The sequence below is a fragment of the Schistocerca serialis genome, chromosome 7 (assembly GCF_023864345.2).
Source record: "Schistocerca serialis cubense isolate TAMUIC-IGC-003099 chromosome 7, iqSchSeri2.2, whole genome shotgun sequence".
Lineage (NCBI taxonomy): Eukaryota > Metazoa > Arthropoda > Insecta > Orthoptera > Acrididae > Schistocerca > Schistocerca serialis.
This window is the reverse complement of record NC_064644.1, coordinates 49,666,749-49,693,390: the sequence shown is the minus strand read 5'-3', so window position 1 is coordinate 49,693,390 and position 26,642 is coordinate 49,666,749. Positions and strand designations below refer to the sequence as shown.

Genomic DNA, 26,642 nt, shown 5'->3' with positions numbered 1-26,642 from the left:
ATTAAATAATTTGACAATTCAGAGGCTTCCTTTACCAAGATACAGATTAGCCGGCTGTTTTACAACGAGTTCTTTGCGAGGCCAGATATTTAAATCTTGCGCAGGGACAGTTCAATTTAATGAAAATAAACTTAAAATTTTTGTTGTTTATAGGTCCCCTAACTCTGAATCAAGGGATCACAAATTTAGCATTGGAGGGTAGTGTGGAGGGTAAAAATCGTATAGGGAGACCAAGAGATGAATACATTAAGCAGATTCAGAAGGATGTAGATTGCAGTAAGTACTGGGAGATGAAGAATCTTGCACAGGATACAGTAGCATGGAGAGCTGCATCAAACCAGTCTCAGGACTGAAGACAACAACAACAACAACAACAACAACAACAACAACAACTCTGAATTCAGAGCATTTCTGCTCAAGCTAGAGAGGGTTCTTGATTCAATATGTAGAAAGTACCAGAAATCAGTTATACATTATGACTTCAGTATTAATTTTGTATATCATTGTGCAAGAAAAAAGATGCTGGTAGATCTCCTAAGTTCATATGATCTGATGCAGACAATGATTCTTCCAACTAGGGTGCAGGGGAACAGTAGCACAGCCATAGATAATTCATTCTTCATTACTACATGGGCATTATGTTAGTAAAAGTCTGAATGGCCTTTCAGGCCATGATGCACAGATTTTAACACTAAAGGGCTTTTGTACTCAAACAAATGTCACATATAATTACAAACTACGTGGGAATAGCAAGTTTTTTAAAATTTGTCAAGGAACAAGAGTAGCAGGATATTTGTAGTGCTGATAACATAGATGACAAATATAATGCTTTCCGTAACAGACTTCTCATGCTCTTTGAGAGTTGCTTTCCATTTTAACATTCTAAACAGGGTACTAGCTGTAAAAGGCAGCCTGGGTGGCTGACTAATGGGATAAGGATATCATGTAGAACAAAGCAGGAATGATATCAAAATGTTAGAAGTAGTCACAATCAAGCTACAGTTGCCCATTACAAACAGTATAGTAAGGTGCTTAAAAATGTTATTAGGAAGGCAAAGAGTATGTGGCGCATAAATAGAACAGCTAATTTACAGGATAAAATTAAAACCATATGGTCAGTTGAGAAGAAAGTGTGTGGTCAGTAGCACAAGGTCGATGATATAAAGTCAGTCAGTAGTAAAAGTATTTCTGTTACTGATAAATCAGATATATGTACAGTATTTAACAATCTTTTCTGACCATTGCTGGTGAATTAAATAAAAATTTAGTTTCTATAGGGAATCATAGAACTCTCTTGGCCAATGCCTTTCCGAGATTGATGTCTGAAATACTCCTCTGTGATAGAGACAAGGGGGAGATTGAGTCAATAATTAAATCACTGAAGAATGAGGACTCCCATGGATATGATGGAGTGCCTAGCAGAATATTAAAGTACTGTGCTGCACATGTTAGCCCTGTACTTAGCAATATTTGTAATTTTTCCTGAACGATTAAAGTACTCAGTAGTAAAGCTGCTTTATAAAAAGGGAGAAAAGGGTAATGTAGACAATTTTAGACCTATTTCTATGCCATCAGTGTTTGTTAAAGTTATTGCAAAGGCTGTGTATGTAAGGGTAATTGATCATTTTATATCACATAATTTGCTATCAAATGTACAGTTCAGCTTTAGAACTTGTTTAAAAACTGAGAATGCTATATTCTCTTTTGTCTGTTAGGTACTGGATGGGTTAAACAAAAGATTTCGAACACTAGGCATATTTTTTGATTTAACAAAGGCGTTTGATTGTGTTGATCACAAAATATTGCTCCAGAAGTTGGACCATTACAGAATACGGGGAGTAGCTCACAGTTGGTTCACCTCTTACTTTAACAACAGACAGCAAAAAGTCATTATTCACTGTGTTGAGAATGGCTGTGATGTGGGGTCTGAGTGGGGGATGGTCAAATGGGGGGAGTTCCAGGCATCGGTGTTAGGGCCACTCCTGTTCCTTATTTATACGAGGTGCCCTCCAGTATTAGGGGTAACTCTGAAATATTTCTGTTTGCTGATGACACTAGCTTGTTAGTAAAGGATGTTTCAAATAGTGCAGTTCATGACATAAGTTCATGGCTTGTAGAAAATATTTATCAATTGAAGACATAAAGTCTATATATGAGTCTGCGATCATTTTATTTTTAGCACTTTTGTTTTCACAAGTCCGTCTTGATCACATAGACTTCTTTACACTTTATGACCAGTTTCAGCTTATTGCCATCTTCGGATCATTAATATATTCTGATATAAATCATTGTCGAGTTAAACATGTGCACTCATGTTTAACTTGACAATGATTTATATCAGAATATTTTTAACAATCTGAAGATGGCGATAAGCCGAAACTGGTCATGAAGTGTAAAGAAATCTGTGTGATCAAGACGGATTTGTGAAAATAAAAATAGTTTATTTTCTACAAACACTAAATCGCAGTAAGACTCAGTTTTTACAGTTCCTAACATACAATTCAACAAAACCCTACATTTGAATTTCACAGAGTGGGCATATGATTAGTGAAACTCAACAGTTAAAATTTCTAAGTGTTCAGTTAGATAGTAAACTGTCGTGGAAAGCCCACGTTCAGAATCTTGTTCAAAGACATAATGTTGCCATTTTTACTATTCAAACAGTATCTGAAGTAAGTGATGGTTCAACACAAAAATTAGTCTACTTTGATTATTTTCATTCGCTTATGTCATATGGTATTATATTTTGGGTAACTCTTCCCATTCTAAAAGGATATTTTTGGCTCAGAAATGGGCGGTTCGGGCAATAAGTGGTGTGGTAAGGATCCCACACCACACAGCAGTATTCTAAAAGAGGACGGACAGGCATAGTGAAGGCACCCTCCTTAGTAGGTCTGTTACATTTTCTAAGTGTCCTGCCAATAAAACGCAGCCTTTGGTTAGCCTTCCCCACAACATTTTCTGTGTTCTTTCCAATTTAAGTTGTTCGTAATTGTAATACCTAGGTATTTAGTTGAATTTAAGGCTTTTAGATTAGACTGATTTATTGTGTAACAGAAGTTTAACGAGTTCCTTTTAGTACTCATGTGGATGACCTCACACTTTTCGTTATTTAGGGTTAACTGCCACTTTTCGTACCATTCAGATATTTTTTTAAAATTGTTTTGCAGTTTGTTTTGATCTTCTGATGACTTTATTAGTCAATAAATGACAGCGTCATCTGTAAACAACTAAAGACGGCTGCTCAGATTGTCTCCCAAATCGTTTATATAGATAAGGAACAGCAAAGGGCCTGTAACACTACCTTGGGGAATGCCTGAAATCATTTCTGTTTTACTCTATGACTTTCCGTCAATCACTACAAACTGTGACCTCTCTGACAGGAAATCGCAAATCCAGTCACATAACTGAGACGATATTCCATAAGCATGCAATTTTACTCTGAGCCGCTTGTGTAGTACAGCGTCAAAAGCCTTCCGGAAATCTAGGAATACGGAATCGATCTGAAATCCCTTGTCAATAGCACTGAGTACTGCATGTGAATAAATAGCTAGTTGTGTTTCACAGGAATGATGTTTTCTAAACCCATGTTTATTGTGTGTCAATAGACCTTTTCCTTCGAGGTAATTCATAATGTTCGAACACAATATATGTTCTAAAATCCTGCTGCATATCAACGTTAACGATATGGGCCTATAATTTATTGGATTACTCCTGCTACCTTTCTTGAATATTGGTGTGACCTGTGCAACTTTCCAGTCTTTGGACGCAGATCTTTCTCTGAGCGAACGGTTGTATATGATTGTTAAGTATGGAGCTAATGCATCAGCATACTCTGAAAGGAACCTAATTGGAATACAGTCAGGACCAGGAGACTTGCTTTTATTAAGTGATTTGAGTTGCTTCACTACTCTGAGGATATTTACTTCTACGTTACTCATGTTGGCAGCTGTTCTCGATTCGAATTCTGGAATATTTCCTTAGTCTTCTTCTGTGAAGGCATTTCGGAAGGCAGTGTTTAGTAAATCTGCTTTGGCAGCACTGTCTTCGACAGTATCTCCATTATTATTGCACAGAGAAGGCATTGACTGTTTCTTGCCGTTAACATACTTCACATACGGCCAGAATCTCTTTGGATTTTCTGCCAGGTTTCAAGACAAAGTTTCTTTGTGGAAACTGTTGTAGGCGTCTCACATTGAACTCCACACTAAGAGCTTCTGTAAAGGATTGCCAATCTTGGGGATTTTGTGTCTGTTTAAATTTGGCATGTTTGTTTCATTGTTTCTGCAACAGTGTTCTGACCCGTTGAGTTTACCAAGGAGGATCAGCTCTGTCGTTTGTTAGTTTATTTGGTATAAACTTCTCAATTGCTGCCGATACTATTTCTTTGAATTTAAGCCACATCTGGTCTACACTTATATTATTAATTTGGAATGAGTGGAGATTTCCTCTCAGGAAGGCGTGAAGTGAATTTTTATCTGCTTTTTTGAATAGGTATTTTTTTCACTTATTTTTTGAGGATTTGGGTATTACAATATTGAGTCTCGCTACGACAACCCTGTGTTCACTAATCCCTATATCAGTTTTGATTCTGGTTATTATCTCAGGATTATTTGTTGCTAAGAGGTCAAGTGTGTTTTCACAATGGTTTACTATTCGCGTGGGCTCATGAACTAACTGCTCAAAATAATTTTCAGAGAATGCATTTAGCACAATTTTGGACGATATTTTATGCGTACCTCTGGAATTAAACATGTCTATTCGCCAACATATCGAGGGTAAATTAAAGTCACCACCAACTATTATAGTTCGAGTTGGGTACGTCTTTGAAATCAAACTCAAGTTTTCTTTGAACCTTTCAGCAAGTGCATCATCTGAACTGGGAGGTCGGTAAAAGATCCAATTATTATTTTATTCTGGTTGCCAACAATGACCTCTGCCCATACTAACTCACAGGAAGAGTGTACTTCAATTTCGCGACAAGTTAAACTACTTCTCACAGCAACAAACACGGCACCACCAACTGTGTTTAGCCTATCTTTTCGGAACATCGTTAGATTCTTCGCAAAAATTGCGGCTGAGCTTATATACGGCTTTATCCAGCTTTCAGTGCCTATAATGATTTGAGCATCAGTGCTTTCTATTAGCGCTTGGAGCTCTGGTACTTTCCCAATACAGCTATGACAGTTTACAACTGTTACACCAATGGTTCCTCTATCTATGTTCTTCCTGTGTTCAACCTGCACCCTTTGTGACTGAAGCCCTTCTTATGTTTTCCCGAGACCCTCTAACCTAAAATTCCGCCCAGTCCACACCACACAGCCCCTGCTACCCGTGTAGCTGCCTCCTGCGTATAGTGGAAACCTGACCTATTCAGCGGAACCCAAAACACAACCACCCTTTGGCGCAAGTCGAGGAATCTGCAGCCTACACGGTCGCAGAACCATTTGAGCCTCTGATTCAGACCCTCCACTCGGCTCTGTACCAGAGGTCCGCAATTGGTCCTGTCGACTATGCTGCAAATGGTCAGCTCTGCTTTCATCTTGCAAGCAAGACTGACAGCCTTTACCACTTATGTTAGCCACTCGAAACCAGAGAGAATCTCTTCTGATCCAAAGCGACACACATCATTGGTACCGACGTGAGTGACCACCTACAGTTGGCTGCACCCTGTGCTCTTCATGGCATCCGGGAGTACCCTTTCCACATATGGAAAAATCTAGTTGATCTCTCCATCCAACTCCATACTGTACAGTTATGATTCGTATCAAATACCCTAACCTTAAATACTGTGAAAATTAACTGTGAAAATTATTGACCTGACCTGGATACTCTGTTTCACAGTAAATACATTGACACAAAAAAACTGCAACACCAAAAAAATAATGTAGAGTAATGAAATTAGAGGAATACATTTGTCTAGGCAACATATTTAAGTCACTAACTTTGCAAGATCACAGGTTAATGTATGTGTGAGATCAGCCACTGCAAGTGTGAAATGCTGATACATTAGTAATCGGTGTAACTGCCAGAATGTTGCATGCAGACATGCATGCATTATATTGCATAAGTGCTGGATGTCAGTTTGTGGGATGGAATTCCATGCTAGTTGCACTTAGTCAGTCAATACAGGAATTGTTAATGCTGTTTGTGGACGACACTGGAGTTGTCATCCAATTATGCCCCATATGTGCTGGACATAGGACAGATCTGTTGATTGAGCATGCACTGTGGAGCAAGATGGGTTGCAACAGTGGTATGTGGGTGAGTGTTATCATATTGGAAAACACCCCCAGAATGCTGTTCATGACTGACAGCACAGCAGGTTGATTCGCCAAAATGATGTACAAAATTTGCAATCAGGCTGCATGGGATAGCCACAATAGTGCTCCTGCTGTCACACAAAATTGCATCCTGGGCCGTTGCTCCAGGAGCAGGTCCAGTGTGTCTAGCACACAGACAGGTTGGTTCTTGGCTCTCAATTGGCATTCTTCTAACCAACACACAACCATCACTGGAACTGATGCAAAACCAGCTTTCATCCAAAAACACAACAAACCTTCACTCTTCCCTCCAATGAACTCTCACTTGACAGTACTGAAGTCACAGATGGCAGTGGATTGGGGTCATTGCTTGGTACAGGGGCATCTGGCTCAGAGTTGTCCTTGGAACCAATTTGTAATTTTTGTCTAACAGTCAGCAAGTGATAAGTGAAGTGATAACTGTGCCAAAATCTATGGATATCAGTCATTGAATTCTGGCTCCTATTTTGGCTGGAGCAGAGGTAGAAATCTTTCCTCACGTCAATCAGGGGGCTTGAAGATGGATGTGTCACAGCCATACGCCCAACTCGGTGGTCTTCTCTCTTGGTGGCGTCATGTGGCCATCCACAGCTCTATGTTCCTGCAAAGTCTTTCTGCAATATTGCAGAAGGAACATCCATGTTCTTGCAGGCCTATTACTCAACCTCGTTCAAACTCAGTGAGGTGCTGTTAATGGCGTCCTTGTCACCTTAAAGGCATTCTTGACTGACAACTCACCACATTCCATCTCAAAGGTAATTAATTCTCACAACCGTCACAGTGTGCATTGAAAGCAATCCTTATTTGCATCCTCATAGTGGTATTACCAGCATCACTCATATTGCGAACTGCGCGAAACTGTAACAGATATCAACTTTCAGATGTAGAAATGTGCCCAACAACTTTTTTTAATGTTGGTACGTCTCCTCCCCCCCCCCCTCCCCCCCCCCCCCCCAGTGTAAGTAGCCTCCTGTCAATATTGGGTAGTGAGAAACACTGTATTTAAGCTGTAATTTATTACATCATCATTTATTTTTACTGAAGTATATTGTAAGAGCTTGATGTGCTTATAATTACCCGTTACTTTCTTTGCTGGTTGTAGGCTGTTTATTTCATAATACATCAAAACATATGAATAACATATTCAAAGCAGTAACACTAGAAAAAAGGGCTTGTTTCACCAAGAACCTGTAGTCCCATCAGTTAAAAATGATTACATATTTATTATAATGAGAAACTTACCATTGGTTTCCTCTCCGCTTGAGCACTGAAAAAGGAATCATGACTTTCTGATACATGAAGATCGAGTAGGTGTGGTGATGGCAACGTCTTCCTACATACCACACATATATACCGATGAGCTGTGCTGTAATGCACATCAAATTGTAGAAGAGACTCAAACTTTGCATCACAGCCAGGGACACCACATGGGAATTCTGAAACACTAACAAAAACACAAATAATACTTATCTTCAGCTACTGTAAATTGGTTTCAACAAGCTGCTTAACTATTCAGCATGTTTAAGCTAATAATTTTTATGATGCAAAAGTATTTCAGACTATAAAAATAAGGCTACAATTCTGATGATAAACTAGAAACTGTGTACAATAGATATATACTAGTTCAGGTTTTTAATTCATGTATTTTCAAAATATCAGTTACACCCTCAAAATTGAGGAAGCAGCAGAGTTTTTCAAAGTGGCAGCTTTCTTACTCATTTACCTGATTTAAATTTTGATGATGTGAATAGCATGTGTTCGTATAGTGATAATTTATTGTTATGCAGTCTACTGATTAAGTTTCTATGACTTCCTTGTCTTCTTTTACTGTATATGTTTGAAGGTCCTTCTTCTCTATGGGATCTATGGATCCCAAGGAATGAATGAATGAATTAATTAATTAATTAATTAATTAATTAATTAATTAATTAATTAATTAATTAATTATAACAAAGTTGATAACATCACTGCTACTACTTCTTCCTACCATAGATAAAGTTTAAAGAAATACAATGCTCCATAAAATTTGAGGACAAGAGAGGTAAAGTACCAGAACATATTAACTATTTGGTGCAAATGAATGAAAGTGTGGGACCATATTGCCAGAGGTCTCCCAGTTGTGCAGACAAAGGAGGACATGAAATGGTATGACGACAAGGCGTCTATAGTGCCAAATGGGATTGGCCCTCGAACACAAGTCACCTGAAGGTATGGGAAAAGACAGGATGTTACAGAGCACTGTGGTGGTTGGATTGAGTTGTTTGGGGGAAGAGATCAAACTGTGAGGTCATCGGTCTCATTGGATTAGGGAAGGATGGAGAAGGAAGACGCCGTGCCCTTTCAAAGGAACCATCCCGGCATTTGCCTGGAGCAATTTAGGGAAACCATGGAAAACCTAAATCATGAAGGCCGGACGCGGGATTGAACCGTCGTCCTCCCGAATGTGAGTCCAACTGTGGTGGTGTTCTTCATTACAACATGACCTGAAGACAACATTTGGATGACTTGCACACTTCACGTGAGGAAGAATCACTGGGAAACTGGAAGGAGGACAAAATCTGATGAGTGTAGACCAGGAATTTGGTATAGCTTACAGCACTGTTTCACATGCACGGGGAATGTTCCAACACACAGGCACTGCTCCCTGAAGGAGAGGAGATGGTCAAACGTGGTCAACTACAGCAGCAGATGTCCACTACATTGTGCAACAGGCAAGAAGGGATCCATGTCAAACAGTAGCTGCAGTTGGTACCACAGTTAACAGGACTGAAAGGCACACAATCTCACACTCCACAGTGGTGTGGAACATGCATGGATGTGATCTCTCTGACCAGTACAATGTGCTCTTTAGACACCCACACATCGTCGACACCATTTGCACACAAATTGAACCAATGAAGGGTAGGGCCAAGTGCTCTTCTTGGATGAGACCACATTAAGACTGAGTAGCAATTCAGGATGTTCTCTCATATGCAAGAGGTGTAATCATGTAATGCACACAAGAACACTGTCAAACATAATCATTTTGGTTTGTTCTGAAAGTAGGTTGGTTATACTTAGGATTCCAATACACCACATTATTCCCCACTGCTTTGGCTGAACTGGCTAAAAAACCCTATTTTTAAACACAATACCCATTGAATGGGATGGCCTAACACCACATTAATGGGAGGGCCTACATGCCTGCATGGTATCAATCTACTGGTCAAAGTGAGAGCCACTGTCTTGCTGCATCAACGACCCCCCCTTCAGCCATGTACTACTTTCCATGGAATGCATCCTTCATTAGGCCAAGAAGAAGGTATGAGATCCGGGCTGCAGGGTGGATGAGGAAGAACAGTCCAATAAAGTTCTGTGAGCTCTTCTCATGTGCACAGACTTGTGTGAGGCCTTGCATTGTCAAGGAGATGGAATAGTTCATTTACACTTTTGTGGCGATGAATACGGTGAAGTCGTTTCTTCAGTTTCCTGAGGGTAGCACAGCTGCATGTGGCCAGTCAGCAAGTGGGAGATCGGACAGGTTTGTATGACCTAGTTGCAGTGATGACAGATGCCTTGCCCAATGACTCACTGTGCTTTTGTTCACTGCCAGGTCTCCATACACATTCTGCTAGTGCCTATGAATATATGCAGCACCATGTTTTTCCTCCAAAAGAAACTCCATGATGGTGCTCTGCTTGGACTGCAACTCTGTTACAGATGCCATCTTGGAGGCTACGTATAGCGCCGCCACCAATTGGAACATCATCAAACTACAGGGGCTGAGGCGGAAATATTCCACGATGTCCCACAAAAAATTCTGCACTTTTTCAACTGAAATTACCTCAGTACATTTCTTACTGAAAGTCCCTCATAATCTTCTTAAGTAATGGTTGACATTAGGGACAGTCCAATCGGTGTATATTGTGAACTTAAAATCTTTGAATACATTCTCTTTTTTTCTGTTAAACTTTCTATTGTTTTTTGTGTTGTTACCTGTCCATCCAATCTCCTTCTGTGTCCATACTAAGCAAGGACCCCCTGCAAGTAGGAACATTTCTGACACCTTACTTGGTCAGAGACTGAATAGCTAGGTAATCATCATTAAACTGCAGGCAACCTATTGATATTTATCACCTATGCAAATTGGGGCAAGCTGTTCTCATATCAGCTACCTAGATTGGGAGCACTGTTAACAGCTAGCAAGAGGGAGGGGTGGGGTGGGAGCACAATTTCGAGCTTAGCCCATTTCTGCATTGACACTTTGTGGTAAAAGAAGTTGCAAGCACAGGAAGTTGCCAGCCAAATGGCACAGTGACATTATTCAAACATTCAACCAACACTGAGAGATATAACACAGATCTGCCGCATAGTGGTCGTCCACATTCAACACCACCATCTGATGACTATGACCTATATATTATGGCTCATACGCAACAGAAATGCTCACTACTTTTTTGGAAACAGCCAAGAAAGCATGTGTCAACTAACACAGTATGTTATTGTCTTCACACTATTAATTTTTCCTCTAGACTTTTGTTACAAAAAACAGTAAAAATCCCCCAAAACACTAATGGACAAAGAAGGTGGGCAAGAGAATTTTTATAATGGAAACTTGATCATTTTAATAGAATATAAGACCTGCTTCAGTTGTCAGTGATTTGTTATTTATTTCATGAGAGCTTTTGAAGCCAACGCTTCACCTCCAGGTGCCACCAACAGCCACAAATTTATGTTTTCATAATTATTTGATGGCACATGAAGATGAAGCTTTAGGCTTTGAAATCGGTCATTCAATAAGTTAGAAGTTATTGACAACTGAAGCAGATTTTTTATTCTATTAATATGTTCCTCAGCTGCAGACATTAACTTGATCAAATATTTTGCAGAAACTTGATCAATGGCATTAGAATCTCTTCACCAATGAGTGCAGGATATGTCTGGCACCCTGCAAGTATGAAGGCTGCCAGGTACCAATGCGCTACTACAGCATGCACTCTCATGGGTTCAGTAGGAATGTGGATCAGTCTTTTCTGGGCAGGTTGTAGTGCTTTGAGAATTTCCGTGTAAATTCTAGAACCAATCGTCCTTCTACCGTCTCAAACACATGACATTTTAAATATAAATGGGAGAGTGGAAACGTATCTACTGCGCCACCTGTTTCTGTGTGCAGGTTGGAAGTTCGTTATGAGAAGACTGTAAATGTGGCGGTCGAACCACACCGATAAGTGCTTGCCCCTAGCACCACAGAAGCCGTGATGAAAGAACAAGGAGTAATTATGTAGTATTCTTTGCTGTTTTAGTGACTGTGATTATTGTCAAAGAAAAATGAACAGTTGAATAGAGACTTTTAAGTACTTCACGTATTGGACTCTCTAGAGGCAAGACAGGTTCATAAATTGTGTGGTTGTTAAACCAATTTTATTGCACATGTATTTTATAGAGTCTAAGGCAAGATGAATTGGTTGACTTGTAAACATTCGAATGTTAATGTGAGGAATGGTGAATATGTTATTGGTGGAAGTTGAAATATACCAAGACTGAACTAAAAGTATTCTTCGAGTACTAAATTATTTTGAAAGTAGAGAGAGTGTCTTATAAATTCCTGTAACCAGCGCTATTCCTCAGAGAAGAAGATTTTGGAGGTGACAGAGCCGGCAATCCAGAGAAGAGGATCGGCAGTGCAGATCAAGTAAGTCAACTGATGTGAGAGAGGTGTGAATTCTGCAGTCCAACTTCACATCACTTCAGGTTGTCTAGAGCGTTAGAAGTTATGATGTATGGATGTTAGATGGCTCTAATCACTATAGCAAAGTTGAAAGATGACCATCCCACCTACTGTCTAGCTATGTAGTGTCCAGTTCTTTCAAGATAGCAATGCATTAGAATGTTATGTCTGTATGGTGAAAGCCTTCCTCCATGGTGGCAACAATCAAATGAATTCTGACATGGACCCAACAGAAGTTTCGGACCAGCTGAAACTTGCAGTGTGTCACCACCGGAAATCTCCGCACACACTGGATGATCTCACAATACAGTTAATAGTTTCATTTCATATGGCTATTCTTTCATTCTCTGCTCCCCTTGAGCTTAAGCCCACACATGTTCAGAGATATGCAGATGGCGAAAAACTTTTTTTTAGTGCTTTCTATAGTGGATCCTTTACTGATGTTACAGATGTAGCCTTTCCTGTATTTTCTTAGGAGTATATATTGGTGAAATTTCATGTGTGTTTTTGTGTTTAAGAGGCTGAACCTTGCATATTACAAGAGTATTATGAAAAGAAAAGTTGCCACTCATCATATAGTACAGATGCTGAGTTGCAGACAGGCACAACAAAAAGACTGTCACAAATAAAGCTTTTGGCCAGTAAGGCATTTGTCAAAAATAGAACACACACACACACACACACACACACACACACACACAGAGAGAGAGAGAGAGAGAGAGAGAGAGAGAGAGAGAGAGAGAGTGCAGTGCTGCTGGGAAGGATGCAGGGATGAGGTGGAGAGAGGGTTGGCAGCTATGTGCAGTCGGGAGGTTAGATAATGGGCAGGGGAGAGGTGGGGAGGGGCAGAGGTAGCGGAAAAGGAGAGAAGTAAAAACACTGGGTGCAATGGTGGAATGAGGGCTGTGTAGAGCTGGAATGTGAACAGGGAAGGGGCTGGATGGGTGAGGACTGTGACTAACAAAGGTTGAGGCCAGGAGGGTTACGGGAACATAGGATATATTGCAGGGAAAGTTCCCAACTGCACAATTCAGAAAAGCTGGTATTGGTGGGAAGTAAAGCAGTCACTGAAATGAAGAATGTCATGTTAGGTGGCGTGCTCAACAACAGGGTGGTCCAGTTGTTTCTTGGTCATAGTTTGTCAGTGGCCATTCATGCAGACAGACAGCTTGTTGGTTGTCATGGCCACATAGACTGCAGAACAGTGGTTACAGCTTAGCCTGTAGATCACATGACTGGTTTTACAGGTAGCTCTGCCTTTGATGGGATAGGTGATGTTTGTGACTGGACTGGAGTAGGTGGAGATGGCAGGGTGTATGGGACAGGTCTTGCATCTAGGTCTATTACAGGCGTATGAGCCACGAGATATGGGGTTTCGAGCAGGGTTTGTGCAAGGATGGAAGTGTATATTGTGTAGGTTCGGTGGATGGTGGAATTCCACTGCGGGAGGGGTGGCAAGGATAGTGGGCAGGACATTTCTCATTTCAGGGCATGATGAGAGGTAGTTGAAACCCTGGCAGAGAATGTAATTCAGTTGTTCCAGTCCAGGTGGAAACGAGTTACGAGGGGAATGCTCCTCTGTGGTCAGACAGTGGGACTTTGGGGGATGGTGGAAGAGGGCAAAGATAAGGCAAGGGAGATTTGTTTTTGTACAAGGTTGGGGGGATATTTACAGTCCGTGAAGGCTTCAGTGAGACCCTCGATATATTTCGAGAGGGACCGCTCGTCACGGCAGATGCGATGACCATGGGTGGCTAGGCTGTATGGAAGGGACTTCTTGGTATGGAATGGGTGGCGGCTGTTGAAATGGAGGTTAGAAGATTGGTGGTTAGAAGATTTGATATGGACAGATGTAGTACTGATGTAGTCATCTTTGAGGTGGAGGTCAACATCTAGGAAGGTGGTTTGTTGGGTGGAGTAGGACCAGGTGAAGCAAATGGGGGGGAGAAGTTCTATTGTTTGATATTCTAAGTGTTGTTATGTGAGGAAATGGACTCACATCTTCTAATGAAGAAGTGGAAATACTTTTCTTTGTTGATGAGGCACAATATATAAGTCAAGCAAAAATGTGTCAGTAAAGAAAATGTACATGAGCTTTTAAGTACTATAACTGATTGGCTTTTCAAATGATTATCACTGAACTAATCCTAACAGTTCTTTACAAGGAAGAATGAGAATCCAACAGCAACAGTTAAAAAGACAGACAGACAGAGAGAGAGAGAGAGAGAGAGAGAGAGAGAGAGAGAGAGAGAGAGAGAGAGAGAGATTGATCAAACTGTCTGGGTAGTTACACTGATAAGAACTTAAAACTGAAGATGATTCACAAACTAATAAAATTTTGACCTTCGTTAAAGAATTCAGAGAATCCTTTGGCTACCAAACTTCAATTTCAAACTGCAAGAACACACTAATATCATTCTTTACTAATGCAATGAATCCACCTTCCCACGTTGTATACATTACCACATACTTACATTAAAGATCATTTTCTTTGTGTTTGGTACCTAATTTTGGTTATCAAAACACCGGAAAGTTACATTCTTTTACATATTTAAATTTTTAATGTCATAAGAAGTAATATTCTTGGATATTTCTGCACTTGACCTAAAATATGCACAGCAAAAATGCATACGATGAGATATAGGAATGGTGTTATACACCTATTTCATTAACTATCAAACAATGGACAAACCAGTATGAAATAATGACAATATTATGAAAAGGATGGATTGCTATTCACCATATAAAGGAGACATTGAGTCACAGATAGGCACAACAAAAAGACTGTTAAACAAGTAACCTTCAGGCCAAAAAGGCCTTCACTGGAATTAGTCACACACACACACACACACACACACACACACACACACACACACACACACAAATGCAACTAGCATACAAATGACCACAGTCTCTGGCTGCTGAGGCCATACCAAGGTGTGTGTGTGTGTGTGTGTGTGTGTGTGTGTGTGTGTGTGTGTGTTACAACCAATGAAGGCCGTTTTGACCATAAGCTTATTTATTTGACAGTCTCTTCATTGTGCCTATCTGCAACTTAGCACCTCCGCTGTTTGGTGAGTAGCAATGTATTCTTTTCATAATATTGTATTTCAGCAACTAGACAAACTAAGAACAGCTTCAAAATATATTTAATCTGTTATCCAATTCGTCATACATAGCTTCTCACAATTAAAAATATAACACTAGGAACAAAAATGACCTCTGCTATTCTTGATTTTTACATAATCCTTGTGATGTAACATATCACTTTGGAAAAGTGATGTGTTACTCAACCCATACTTAGCCGACAAACGATGAGCATGATAGTTGTAACTATTTATTGGTTTAATAGTCTGAAACTGAAACCTATTTCAACATTTTTGTCATTGTTTTCAAACAAAAACTGATATGGGTGGACGGTTATTGCATTTTACCAAGGGCTGTGATGCCTGCAGGGCATTACATTTGTTCTGTGCTTCGAGGCCAAGGATTGGACAAGTGGGGTGCAGCACTGAGTAAGAGTGTGCTGCAACAATATGGATGGTGTCATTTTGAATGGAAGATGGTGAATTGTCAGTCAAATTGTACATTTTCATTCAAATGTCAGATCTTGTCCAGTAACATCAAAGTTGAATGTACAAACACAAACTTTACGTGCAATGTTCTTTTAGATTAACTTGTTGTATCAGAAGCTATGCGCTCTCCAGCTTCCATGTACTTAATTTTATTTATCTGACAAACCCTACTCTTAGGGCAATATCTGATTTTGACTAATGGAGCTACGGAGACGTTTGTAAAAATGGCAACGACGTATTACTCCATGTTAATATAATAGTGCCGACTTCTGAAGAAGATAGGTTTAAACTTATCGAAACCTAGGTAAAGATTACTTTATCCTTTGCAACGGGTCGGCTGTTTTTTAATTCTAATTACTTTCTATTCATTTGCAGAATGTTGGAAACAGATCAAGATTTATAGATTTTCAGCATAAGACCCAACTGCAGGGGAAACAATGTCCACTGTGTAGCGCCTGCTTGGTCTATGAAGAAATCATAATTGAAGGTGCTGCAGTTCAGAATATGAAGGTTAGATATAAGCACTTCTAAAACCCAAATGTTGCATTTTGGGGCCCTAATGCAGAACCCAGAATAAACTAATGCTAAAAATTGAAACAAAATTTGAGAAAGAGGACTCATATTAGGTACACATTAAAAAGATATTGATATTTGAAAGTGAAGAATATACAATGGTTATCCCTCTCGTCATTAACAATGACATCAGTAGAAGAAATTCTGTGACAAAATCTTTAAATAATCACATCCAAGGAATATAAAGAAACATCAGAAGAATTAATTTCTTGGTAAGTGATAACTAAATTAATTGGCAATACATGCACCATAGAAGAATGAAAGTCTCCAAGTCAGGAGACTATAAAGACTACAACTTTTCCAGTCGGTCCAACACAAAAACTACACCACAGCAAGATGAGGCAGCTATGGCAATGATGCAACTAACAGCAGCAGTCCAGTTCACCAAGCACAGCTGTCTGGCATTACGTCAGCAACTCGACATGCCATGCTACAAAATCAACTTCGGTTGCTTGGGGGGAGATTTGTTGAAATGAATGACACAATTTGAGACTTTACTCGTCTCGTACAGATATGATTTTATGCATACAGACTGAACTGGCGATAGAAAATTTGTACCAAGGCTGGGAATCGAACACAGGTCTCCTTTATACTAGGCAGGTGCATTAGCCACCTGGCCAACTTAGCACAGTGGTTCACGCAACTGCACGGACGACCCTGGCACACCTCACTCTTTGATCCAAATTCTCACTGCTGCCCCAGTCTATTTTTAATTCCCCCTTACACATGAACAGAGATACGTATAAGTATTGGAAATTGTGTCATTTCATTTGTATAACTACCTGGACCTGAATTTCAGGGTGGATCCCCATTTACATTCAATGCTGAGGTGCTATTCCAGAACATGGGGAGCCTCAGTAGTTCTGTTCATGTGTAAGGGGAATTTCAAGTGGATTGGGGAGGCAATGAGACTTTGGATCGAGGAGGCTAAAGCACCTGCCAAGTAAGCAGGAGACCCGGGTTCGATACCCAGCCTTGGTACAGATTTTCACTCACCACTTCAGTCATTTTCAGAAATTTACATTCCTGATTTGAACTTGGACAAAGTAATTAGGCACTAAATTTTCAGAAGAGTGCTGCTATTAACAAACCAAAAACATGTACTTAGCACTTTTTTTTTTTCAGACACAAATACAGAATTGTAAACAGAGGATGTTAACAATGCCTCATCATTGAAGCAAAGAAAAGGAAGGAAGGAGAAGTTCTACATTTAGACTGTGTTGGATGACATGCTGACATCTAGGTTCAATCAAAATGAGATGATCAAGATGCATAGCAACACAAATGGGGTCAATTTTTGATAAATCACTAGAATTACATAAATGAATAACACATTTTGATCACTCTTAGCATGAGGTAGAGGAGTACTTAGGAGATAGAAAGGAAAATGAACAATTTGACAGCTAACTCATCGTCACCTGTACCCGGTGACGTTACCCACATTGTCACAGCATGGTCATACTCGATGGTGCACCTGCTTCTCCATGCTGAGACCTTGAAGCATGGAATGAACAAACAAACAAATGGATAAATAATGTGTATTGGTCACCCTCAGTGGGAGGTACAGGATTACTTAGGAGACAGAGAGGAAAGAAACCAGGCATGGAGTCATAATCGATTAAGAGTCTGTTAAACTCGAAATACAGAAGAAAAAGGTGAGAAATGTAGAAGATAACGATACGCAGAATGCTGAATCCCTCTATATAAATTGTGTATTGTATGCTGCTCCTAAGGAAGGTTATAATTAGTAAAGGAATATAGAACATATAGCTAAAATGTTACTAGTTATTTGAAAATGTAGCTTCTCCTATTTGGTATTAGTGACCAAAAATGAATAAAGCTTTCATAAAATAGATGCTGTTGTAAGAAATGAAATGTCAGTAGCATAATATGATTAAAGATACTCATGAATGTGCCCAACCACTGACACATTGTGGGTATATATTTTGGAAGTATGTCTCAGTGTATTTTATAAAGTGTTTTGTATTTCAAATTTAGAAAATGGTAAAATCTGGTAAGAGCTTGTACAATTTTCTACTAGGTGGCAGTAATAATAGTTTATACAGGTTTTGTACAAAGGGATTTGGTACTATTTGAAATCTAACAAGTTCTGGTTGGGTTTATACCAATTTCTTAGGGAAGGTTAGCTTAACTTAGTATAAGCAGTCAAACTATTTGCCTCACTTGTCTTACTCGAAAGAATTTAAGAACAAAGTAAAACTTGTAGTGACCAGTCAGAGGTTTCTTTTGTAGCTGAGGTGGTAAACTGGATGGAAGTTGCTATTTTGTTGCTATTCTCTCCATAGGCTTTCAATAGTTTGGTGTTAGAACCAATTTTCAGGGCCTGTGAGGTTGAAGCTGGTGATGTTCATTCTGTAGGATTGGTAAGTTCTACATTCTCTAGCCCATAGTGAAGTACCTCCTATGGAGGGATCCTTTAGTGGGATGTGCAGTAGGCTTCTGTCTTTGGGGTCTATCTTGGAGGGATCCTTTAGTGGGATGTGCAGTAGGCTTCTGTCTTTGGGGTCTATCTTCTTTTTATCATTTGTTTCTAACATTCATAGTCTTACCTTTCCTTTCTTTCTTCTCCGCCAGGATGTAATAGAACTGAAAAATAGCCCATTTTGATATATTATACACTAATTAAAGGTGTTTTGAAAAGCATTTACTTTGTACAATTTTAGGGTAGGTGTTGCAATCCATAATTGATACAGAAAATATATTCTTTGTTGCTATGACTGTGATCTTTGGTGAGCAACGGGATTTCAGCCACTTGAGTTTTGGCCGGAGTGGAGAGTAGTCGTTTTCAGTTCTGGCAATAAATATGTGCTTTTTTTAAACAAACTGTGGAATCCTGCGTCATGATTTCATTAGTCTAGTGATAAAACACGCACCTTTCTTGCACCCAGAGAAGCAGTGGAATCATCGCCTAGACAAAACAAGGAGCCACATGGGCAATGCAGACTCAGCAGCATTAAGAAGGGGACATCATGACCATCTCTATGAAGTAATGTACATCCATTAGCCACACTGTAATGGTATCTGTATGCAGATAACTTTTGCAGTGTAGTAGAAAGGGTCCATGATAACTGGGGGCTCTGTGCCACGGTTAAGACATTTATATGTACACGGATTGATGAAATCTATGTTTTGCAGGAGCCTAAAGAAAAAAAAGGATGATTTTCTTGTGTCTAATAACCACGTGGTGCAAAGATGTACAATACATGAAAATCAAGGGATACGAAACGAAATGGTAAAGTGGACTGACCACATGAGTGGAGACCCACCAAAAAGATAAGTACATTTGTGTAGAGCTTTTTATTCCTTTTATTATTTTGTTTGTGAAATTTTACGAAAATGATCATTGTAAAAGAGGAAAGTGGTGCTGAATCTGAGCAGGAATGTGAAAATTTGTTACTCTCTGGGGACTTAGACATGCCCATAAAAACGCAAAATGAGTCATTCAAAGAAGTGGATCAAAGTCTTCATTTATTAGAACAGGAGATGTCTGACATAAAAGCAATGTAACAAATGATGGAACAATTGTTAGCTTTAAATCAAACAGTTGCAGCACCCTTACAAGCTAATGAGGAACAGTTACACAACATTAATCAGATGGTTGTGGATAGTTTTCAGGTCATAAATCAGAAAGTATCGCATCTCGAGGGAGTGATAAACAAAAAAATTGACAATGTCTTACTTTGGGGTAATAAACTTCACAACGGCATATACAAGATAGACAAGAAACTTAGTAGGGCAGAAACAAAGACTTTGGTGGTAGAATCTGAAGTGGGAGAAACAAAATCTAGTCTGAGTAACCAAATTCAACATGTAAAAAATGAACTAGTCACAGACAGAGAGAAAAATGCAAGTATTTTGTTAATGTCAACAGATAAATAGAATATCAGAGTTAAACCATAAGTTTGAAATACTTAGCAATGATGTAGCTAACAAAAAATTTTCTATGAACACATGTACCTTATTATCCAATATTGCAGTTAAAAACTTTTCTAATGAGTGTAGTTTGCATCCTGTTGACTCTCTGCAGAGTTGTGCAGACAACTTTTTGCCTAATATGAGTGAAAGTTTGAAGATTAAGTTTGTGAAAAAATTTTTGGAGGGGGAATCTAGGTCATGGGCCAATCAAAATTTTTCTGTGTACATGTCTTATGCAGAATATGAAATAGGGTTCTGGTCTGAAACTGAACAAACCAGAATAAAGAGAGAGTTCCTGAATGGACCAAATTATAGGGAAACACAGGGGACTATGAAACAATTTTGTAAAAATCAATTGAAGAAACTTGTACATTTGGGTAAACCCTTTGATGCTTTAAAGAGGTTGTTGCCAACTGATGTGCAATGGGACCTAGTTTATGGACCAGATGACGACACTGAACAATTTCTAAACTATGTGGACAAACTAGATAGAATTATAGACAAAGTGGGGAAACCAAAAGTGGGGAAACCAAAAAACTATTTCAATCACACACAGAGAGGTGGGGATCGTAGTTGGGGAAATTCTAATTTTAACAGAAGGGAAAACAGTAGGTCTAACAACCATAGTTTTCAACACAGGGAACAAAATAGTCACAATAATAATAATTTCCATTCAAGGGAAAACTACAATTTCCATTCAAGAGGGCAATCTGGAAACAACTGGAACAGAAATAATAACAGGGAGTTTAAAAACAGGAACTGGCATGAACATAGTGACACCAGGAGTCAAAATGCTACGGTAAGTCATGAAATAAAAAGTTAGCATGCACTCCATTGTCAGTCCACACGGTAGGGGTGAAAAGTATAGATAATAGATGGGCCGATAACAGTGACTGCACTGTACAAAAATATACACCTGAAGTAATGAGTAGTTATCTTGTGAGTGTGTACTACCCTGTAAACACAGTATCTGTTAAGAATGACACTTGTTCCTCATCTAACACTAAAAATGCAAGTAAGAGGAATGAACATATTGGTTGTAATAAAGAGCCAGAGGAAGTAATTGACTTAGTTGAATTTTAGGAATGGACAGAAACTTTTAGTTTGTCAGAGGACCAGCAGGTTAACAATTTACATGATTTAGGAATTGAAGCACCGATGAGGGAACCAGGTGAGCAAACTGTTGACACTGATTTAATGAGCAAAGAATCAAATACACTTGGGTGTGAAAGCAACATTGTAAGTTTTCAGGAGAGAGAGGTTGATGATTGTAGTATTTGGGAAAATGAAGATTTAATGGTACCTGATGAGGGTGAGAAATATTTTGTTTGTTTGAAAGAGGAAATGGAAGAATTAGGTATTGTGGGAGAAACTGATATTATGCAACTTCCTGGCAGATTAAAACTGTGTGCCCGACCGAGACTCGAACTCGGGACCCCGCTGCAAAGTGAAAATCTCATTCTGATATTATGCATGTTGTAGATATACCAAAGGCTGTTGTTAATTTAAGTGGTGTTAATGTCAGTGTCACAACCAATTGTTCTGTAATCCAACATCTTATGAAGAAACCTGTTGAGATGATAAATATTCTCTTAATAGTAAAACTGACTGTGCAAGTAGGCTACCATTTGTAATGAACAAATGGTGAATTATTTCCTTATAATACGTGGCTAAATAGTGATGCAATTAAAATTATAGCAATTTTAGAAAAATGAGTCTTAATGTGTGTCAAATTTTATAGCCTGATTGGTGGCAAAATACTAAACATATTATTGTTGAACAACTGAAGGATAAGTACCTTAGTGACGAACAATGTTATACTGATGAAAATGTTGGATTAATGAAATTATCAATGCAAGTAACAGCGTTAATGATGTGTATGTTAATGTAATGACAGTTGGTAATACATGTGGCAGTAATATAGGTAATTGTAATTCAGGAAGTCATTGTTTTAGTGAAATCAAAAGTGATTTGCTGTATGAATATGTTCCATCTGAAAAAGGTGATGGCATATGTAGTCTATCCATTACAGTAAAAGTTGGTACCTGAGAAGGCAAGTGCCTTATAGACACAGGGAGTCAAGTGTTGGGAATATCTGAAATATTAAGCAAAAAGCTGAAGTGCAAGAAAGACTACATTTAAATGCCAGTCATTGGGGTGAAAATAAAAGGTGCTACAGGAAAACATAGTAAAACAGTTAAAAGACAAACTTTGTTATCTTTTACAATTTAGAAAGTCACCTTTACGCATGGATGCCTAATTTTATAATATATGTTGACAAAGACGTAACAGAGCTAGACTTAAGTGAAGTAGATTTCAAAACACTTGTAAACACTAAGATTTCAGAAGCTAGTGGTCTAAACAATGGGCAAAAACAGGAAATAGAGTCTTTGTTACAGGAATACAGTGATGTCTTTAGCAACATTCCAGGGAAAGTTAGAGGTTACCAATTTACTTTGCTAGTGAGATGCCATGATCCATTTTTCATAAAACCGTATGGTGTACCCATTGCAAAACGTATAGTGATTGAGAAAGAACTACATAATATTGAAGCGTGTGGCATTATTGAAAGGAGTATCAGCACTTATAATAACCCACTGGTAGTAGTGTCAAAGAGATATGGGAGAGTGGGAATAGTTCTTGACTCCAGGCTTTTAAACAAGATCTTATACAGGGAAACAGACCACCCTGAAAACATCAATGAGGTGTTGCACAAGTTCAAGGATATAAAATTAATGTCAAATCTAGAATTAACCTCAGGCTTTCACCAAGTACCCCTGGCATCCAACTCTAGGAAATACACTGCTTTTATATACAACAGTCATACCTATCAGTATTGTGTAGTCCCTTTTGGCTTGGACTCATCGGTAGCAGAATTCATTAGAGCTTTAGACCATGTGCTTGGGGAGGAACTTGTATCCAAATTAGTGATTTATGTAGAAGACATTTTAGTAACTGTACAAGATTGGAATGAGCATGTTGTGCTTTTAAGACAGGCATGTGAGATATTTAGAAGAGGGGGGAATGACACTAAAACTAAAAAAGTGCAAATCTGCAGTACCCGAGTTAAAATTTTTCGGACATGTCATAACAGAAAAAGGAATTTTGGCAGATCCAAACAGAATTTAAGCTACTTCAGAGTTTCATACACCCCAAACAGAAAACAACTAAAATCATTTTATGGGCTATTTGGATTCTACAGAAAATTTGTAAGTAACCCAAGCTTAAACTCACCCTGTCTAAGTAATTTATTAAAGAAGGACACTATTTGGATATGGGGTAAAGATTGTCAAGAGGCTTTCGACAAAATAAAAAAAGAAGTGAATAACCAGAACCTGTTACACAGACCAGATTTCAATTTACCTTTCTGTTTACATACTGACAGTAGTGATTAGGGGTTAGGTGCCGAATTATTTCAAGAAAAAGAAGTCAATGGGGAAACTGTTCATCCTACAATTGCATTTGCAAGCAGAACGTTATTGAAGTATGAAAAAAAAAACTATACAGTCACAGAAAAAGAGTTACTAGCCATACTGTGGTCATTTTCAAAATTCAAGACCTATTTACTTGGACATAAGGTAATAGTGTACTCTGGTCATAAAGCCTTAACCTATTTACAGGAATGTAAGCTTTATCATGATAAGCTTACAGTATTTACAACAATTCAACTCTGAAATTAAGTATATTAAAGGCACTGACAACATAGGTACAGATACTCTATCAAAGCTACCAGTAGGAGGGGAAACAGAAATTTTTGATCACAATGAAGAAAAACAGTTTAAAATAAGAATATCTTGTAGAACAAAGTGGCAATTATATCAAAACGTTAGAATCAGTCAAAAGCTAAATGCAGCAGCCCATTACAAACAGTATTGTAAGGTGCTTAAAAAAGTTATTAGGAAGGCAAAAAGTATGTGGTATGCAGATAGAATAGCTAAGTCTCAGGATAAAATTAAAACCATATGGTCAGTCGTAAAGGAAGTGGCTGGTCTGCAGAGACAGGTCGAGAATATAGAATCAGTGCGTAGTGGGGATGTCCGTGTTACTGATAAGTCGCATATATGTACAGTACTTAATAATCACTTTCTGAATATAGCAGGTGAACTAAATAGAAACCTAGTCCCAACAGGGAATCATATAGCGCTCTTAGAAAAAAGTGTTCCGAGACTGTTACCTGAAATGCTCCTCCATGATACTGATAAGAGGGAGATTGAGTTAATAATTAAATCACTAAAGACCAAGAACTCTCATGGATATGACGGGGTATCTAGCAGAATACTGAAGTATTGTTCCACGTATGTTAGCTCAGTACTTAGCCATATCTGTAACTTTTCCTTTAGGAGTGGTCGGTTTCCTGACCGGTTAAAGTACTCGGTAGTGAAGCCACTTTATAAAAAGGGAGACAGGGATAATGTTGACAATTATAGACCTATTTCTATGCCATCAGTGTTTGCTAAAGTTATTGAGAGGGTTGTATATACAAGGTTACTGCAGCATTTAAATTCACATAATTTGCTGTCAAATCTACAGTTTGGTTTTAGAAACGGTTTAACAACTGAAAATGCTATAGTCTCTTTTCTCTGCGAGGTTTTGGACGGATTAAATAAAAGGTTGCGAACGTTAGGTGTTTTCTTTGATTTAACGAAGGCTTTTGACTGTGTTGACCACAAAATATTACTGCAGAAGTTGGAACATTATGGAGTAAGGGGAGTAGCTTACAATTGGTTCGCCTCCTACTTTAAGAACAGAAAGCAGAAGGTAATCCTCCGCAATATTGAGAGTGGTAATGATGTTCAGTCCCAATGGGGCACTGTTAAATGGGGCGTTCCCCAAGGGTCGGTGCTGGGGCCACTGCTGTTCCTTATTTATGTAAATGATATGCCTTCTAGTATTACAGGTGATTCAAAAATATTTCTGTTTGCTGATGACACCACCTTGGTAGTGAAGGATCTTGTGTGTAATATTGAAACATTATCAAATAATGTAGTTCATGATATAAGTTCGTGGCTTGTGGAAAATAATTTGATGCTAAATCACAGTAAGACTCAGTTTTTACAGTTTCTAACCCACAATTCAACAAGAACTGACATTTTAATCAGACAGGATGGGCATGTTATAAGCGAGACGGAACAGTTCAAGTTCCTAGGCGTACAGATAGATAGTAAGCTGTTGTGGAAAGCCCATGTTCAGGATCTTGTTCAGAAACTAAATGCCGCTTTATTTACCATTAGAACAGTATCTGAAATAAGTGACATTTCAACACGAAAAGTAGTATACTTCGCATATTTTCATACGCTTATGTCGTATGGTATTATTTTTTGGGGTAATTCTTCTGATTCAAAAAGGGTATTTTTGGCTCAAAAACGGGCTGTTCGAGCTATGTATGGTGTAAGTTCGAAAACCTCTTGTCGACCCCTATTCAATAGTCTGGGAATTTTGACATTGCCCTCACAGTATGTATTTTCTTTAATGTCGTTTGTTGTTAGCAATATTAGCTTATTCCCAAGAGTTAGCAGCTTTCACTCAGTTAATACTCGGCAGAAATCAAATCTGCATGTGGAATGCACTTCCTTGACTCTTGTGCAGAAAGGAGTGCAGTATTCTGCTGCATCCATTTTCAATAAGCTACCACAAGAACTCAAAAATCTTAGCAGTAGCCCAAACACTTTTAAGTCTAAACTGAAGAGTTTCCTCATGGTTCACTCCTTCTATTCTGTCGAGGAGCTCCTGGAAGAGATACAAAATTAAGCAAATTCCAGTGCACATTTTTGATTTTCTTTATTTAAACTAACGACTTGTCGCCTGAATATGTTTCTTATATTTCATTTTATCTGTTTCTACAATCGTGTTATAATTTCATGTATTGACTCGTTCCATGACCATGGAGACTTCTCCTAAATGTGGTCCCACGGAACAATAAATAAATAAATAAATAAATAAATAAATGAAGTATATTAAAGGGGTCACAGATGAAAAAGTTGTAACATCATTGTATGATAAAGTCAGGAGGAACCAGAACCGTGATATAAATTGGAAATTAATAAAGAGTTGTTTAGGGAAAAAGAACTCTGAAAAATTAGACAAGTACTATAAGGTGTTTAAGGGTGCTCTATTTAGGAGAACAGATGAAAGACTCTGACAATTGGAAACCATGCTGGCCTGAAGATGAAGCTGAGAGGTTAATTAGGTATACACATGAGAGACTCATTCAGAAACGTATGCAAAAATTACAAGCAAATATATATTTCTACAATATAGCCAAGAAAGTTAGAAAAGAATTGTCAACTTGTGATAAATGCTGATGAGTCAAAGTAAGTAACAGAAAATGTCAAGGTGAAATGCAAAACATTACTCCTGCACAACCTCTAGACTTAGTCCCCATTGATTTCTACGGGCCTCTTTCAAGGAGTAGGAGTGGCCACTGCTACATTTTTGTCACGGTGGATGTATTTTATAAACTAATCAAGTTGTATCTTGTCGGAAAAACCACATGTAAAGAGATAGTTACAAAAGTTGAAAAATACTATTTCTTAAACGTCGGGAAACCAA

General features: G+C 38.6%; 1 protein-coding gene across 3 annotated transcripts in view; it reads right to left on the bottom strand.

Moving 5' to 3' along the window:
* The window catches only part of LOC126412680 (protein lethal(2)k10201), a 101,554-nt gene that overhangs the window by 29,300 nt on the left and 45,612 nt on the right, over window positions 1-26,642 (bottom strand). For all 3 annotated transcript variants that reach the window (XR_007575329.1, XM_050082386.1, XM_050082385.1), the window contains exon 3: window positions 7,545-7,746. Coding sequence is in view for 2 of the 3 variants with exons in the window: in XM_050082386.1 (XP_049938343.1) it covers window positions 7,545-7,746 (202 nt within the window). In the remaining variant the exon portion in view is untranslated. The remainder of the gene's footprint in view (window positions 1-7,544; window positions 7,747-26,642) is intronic.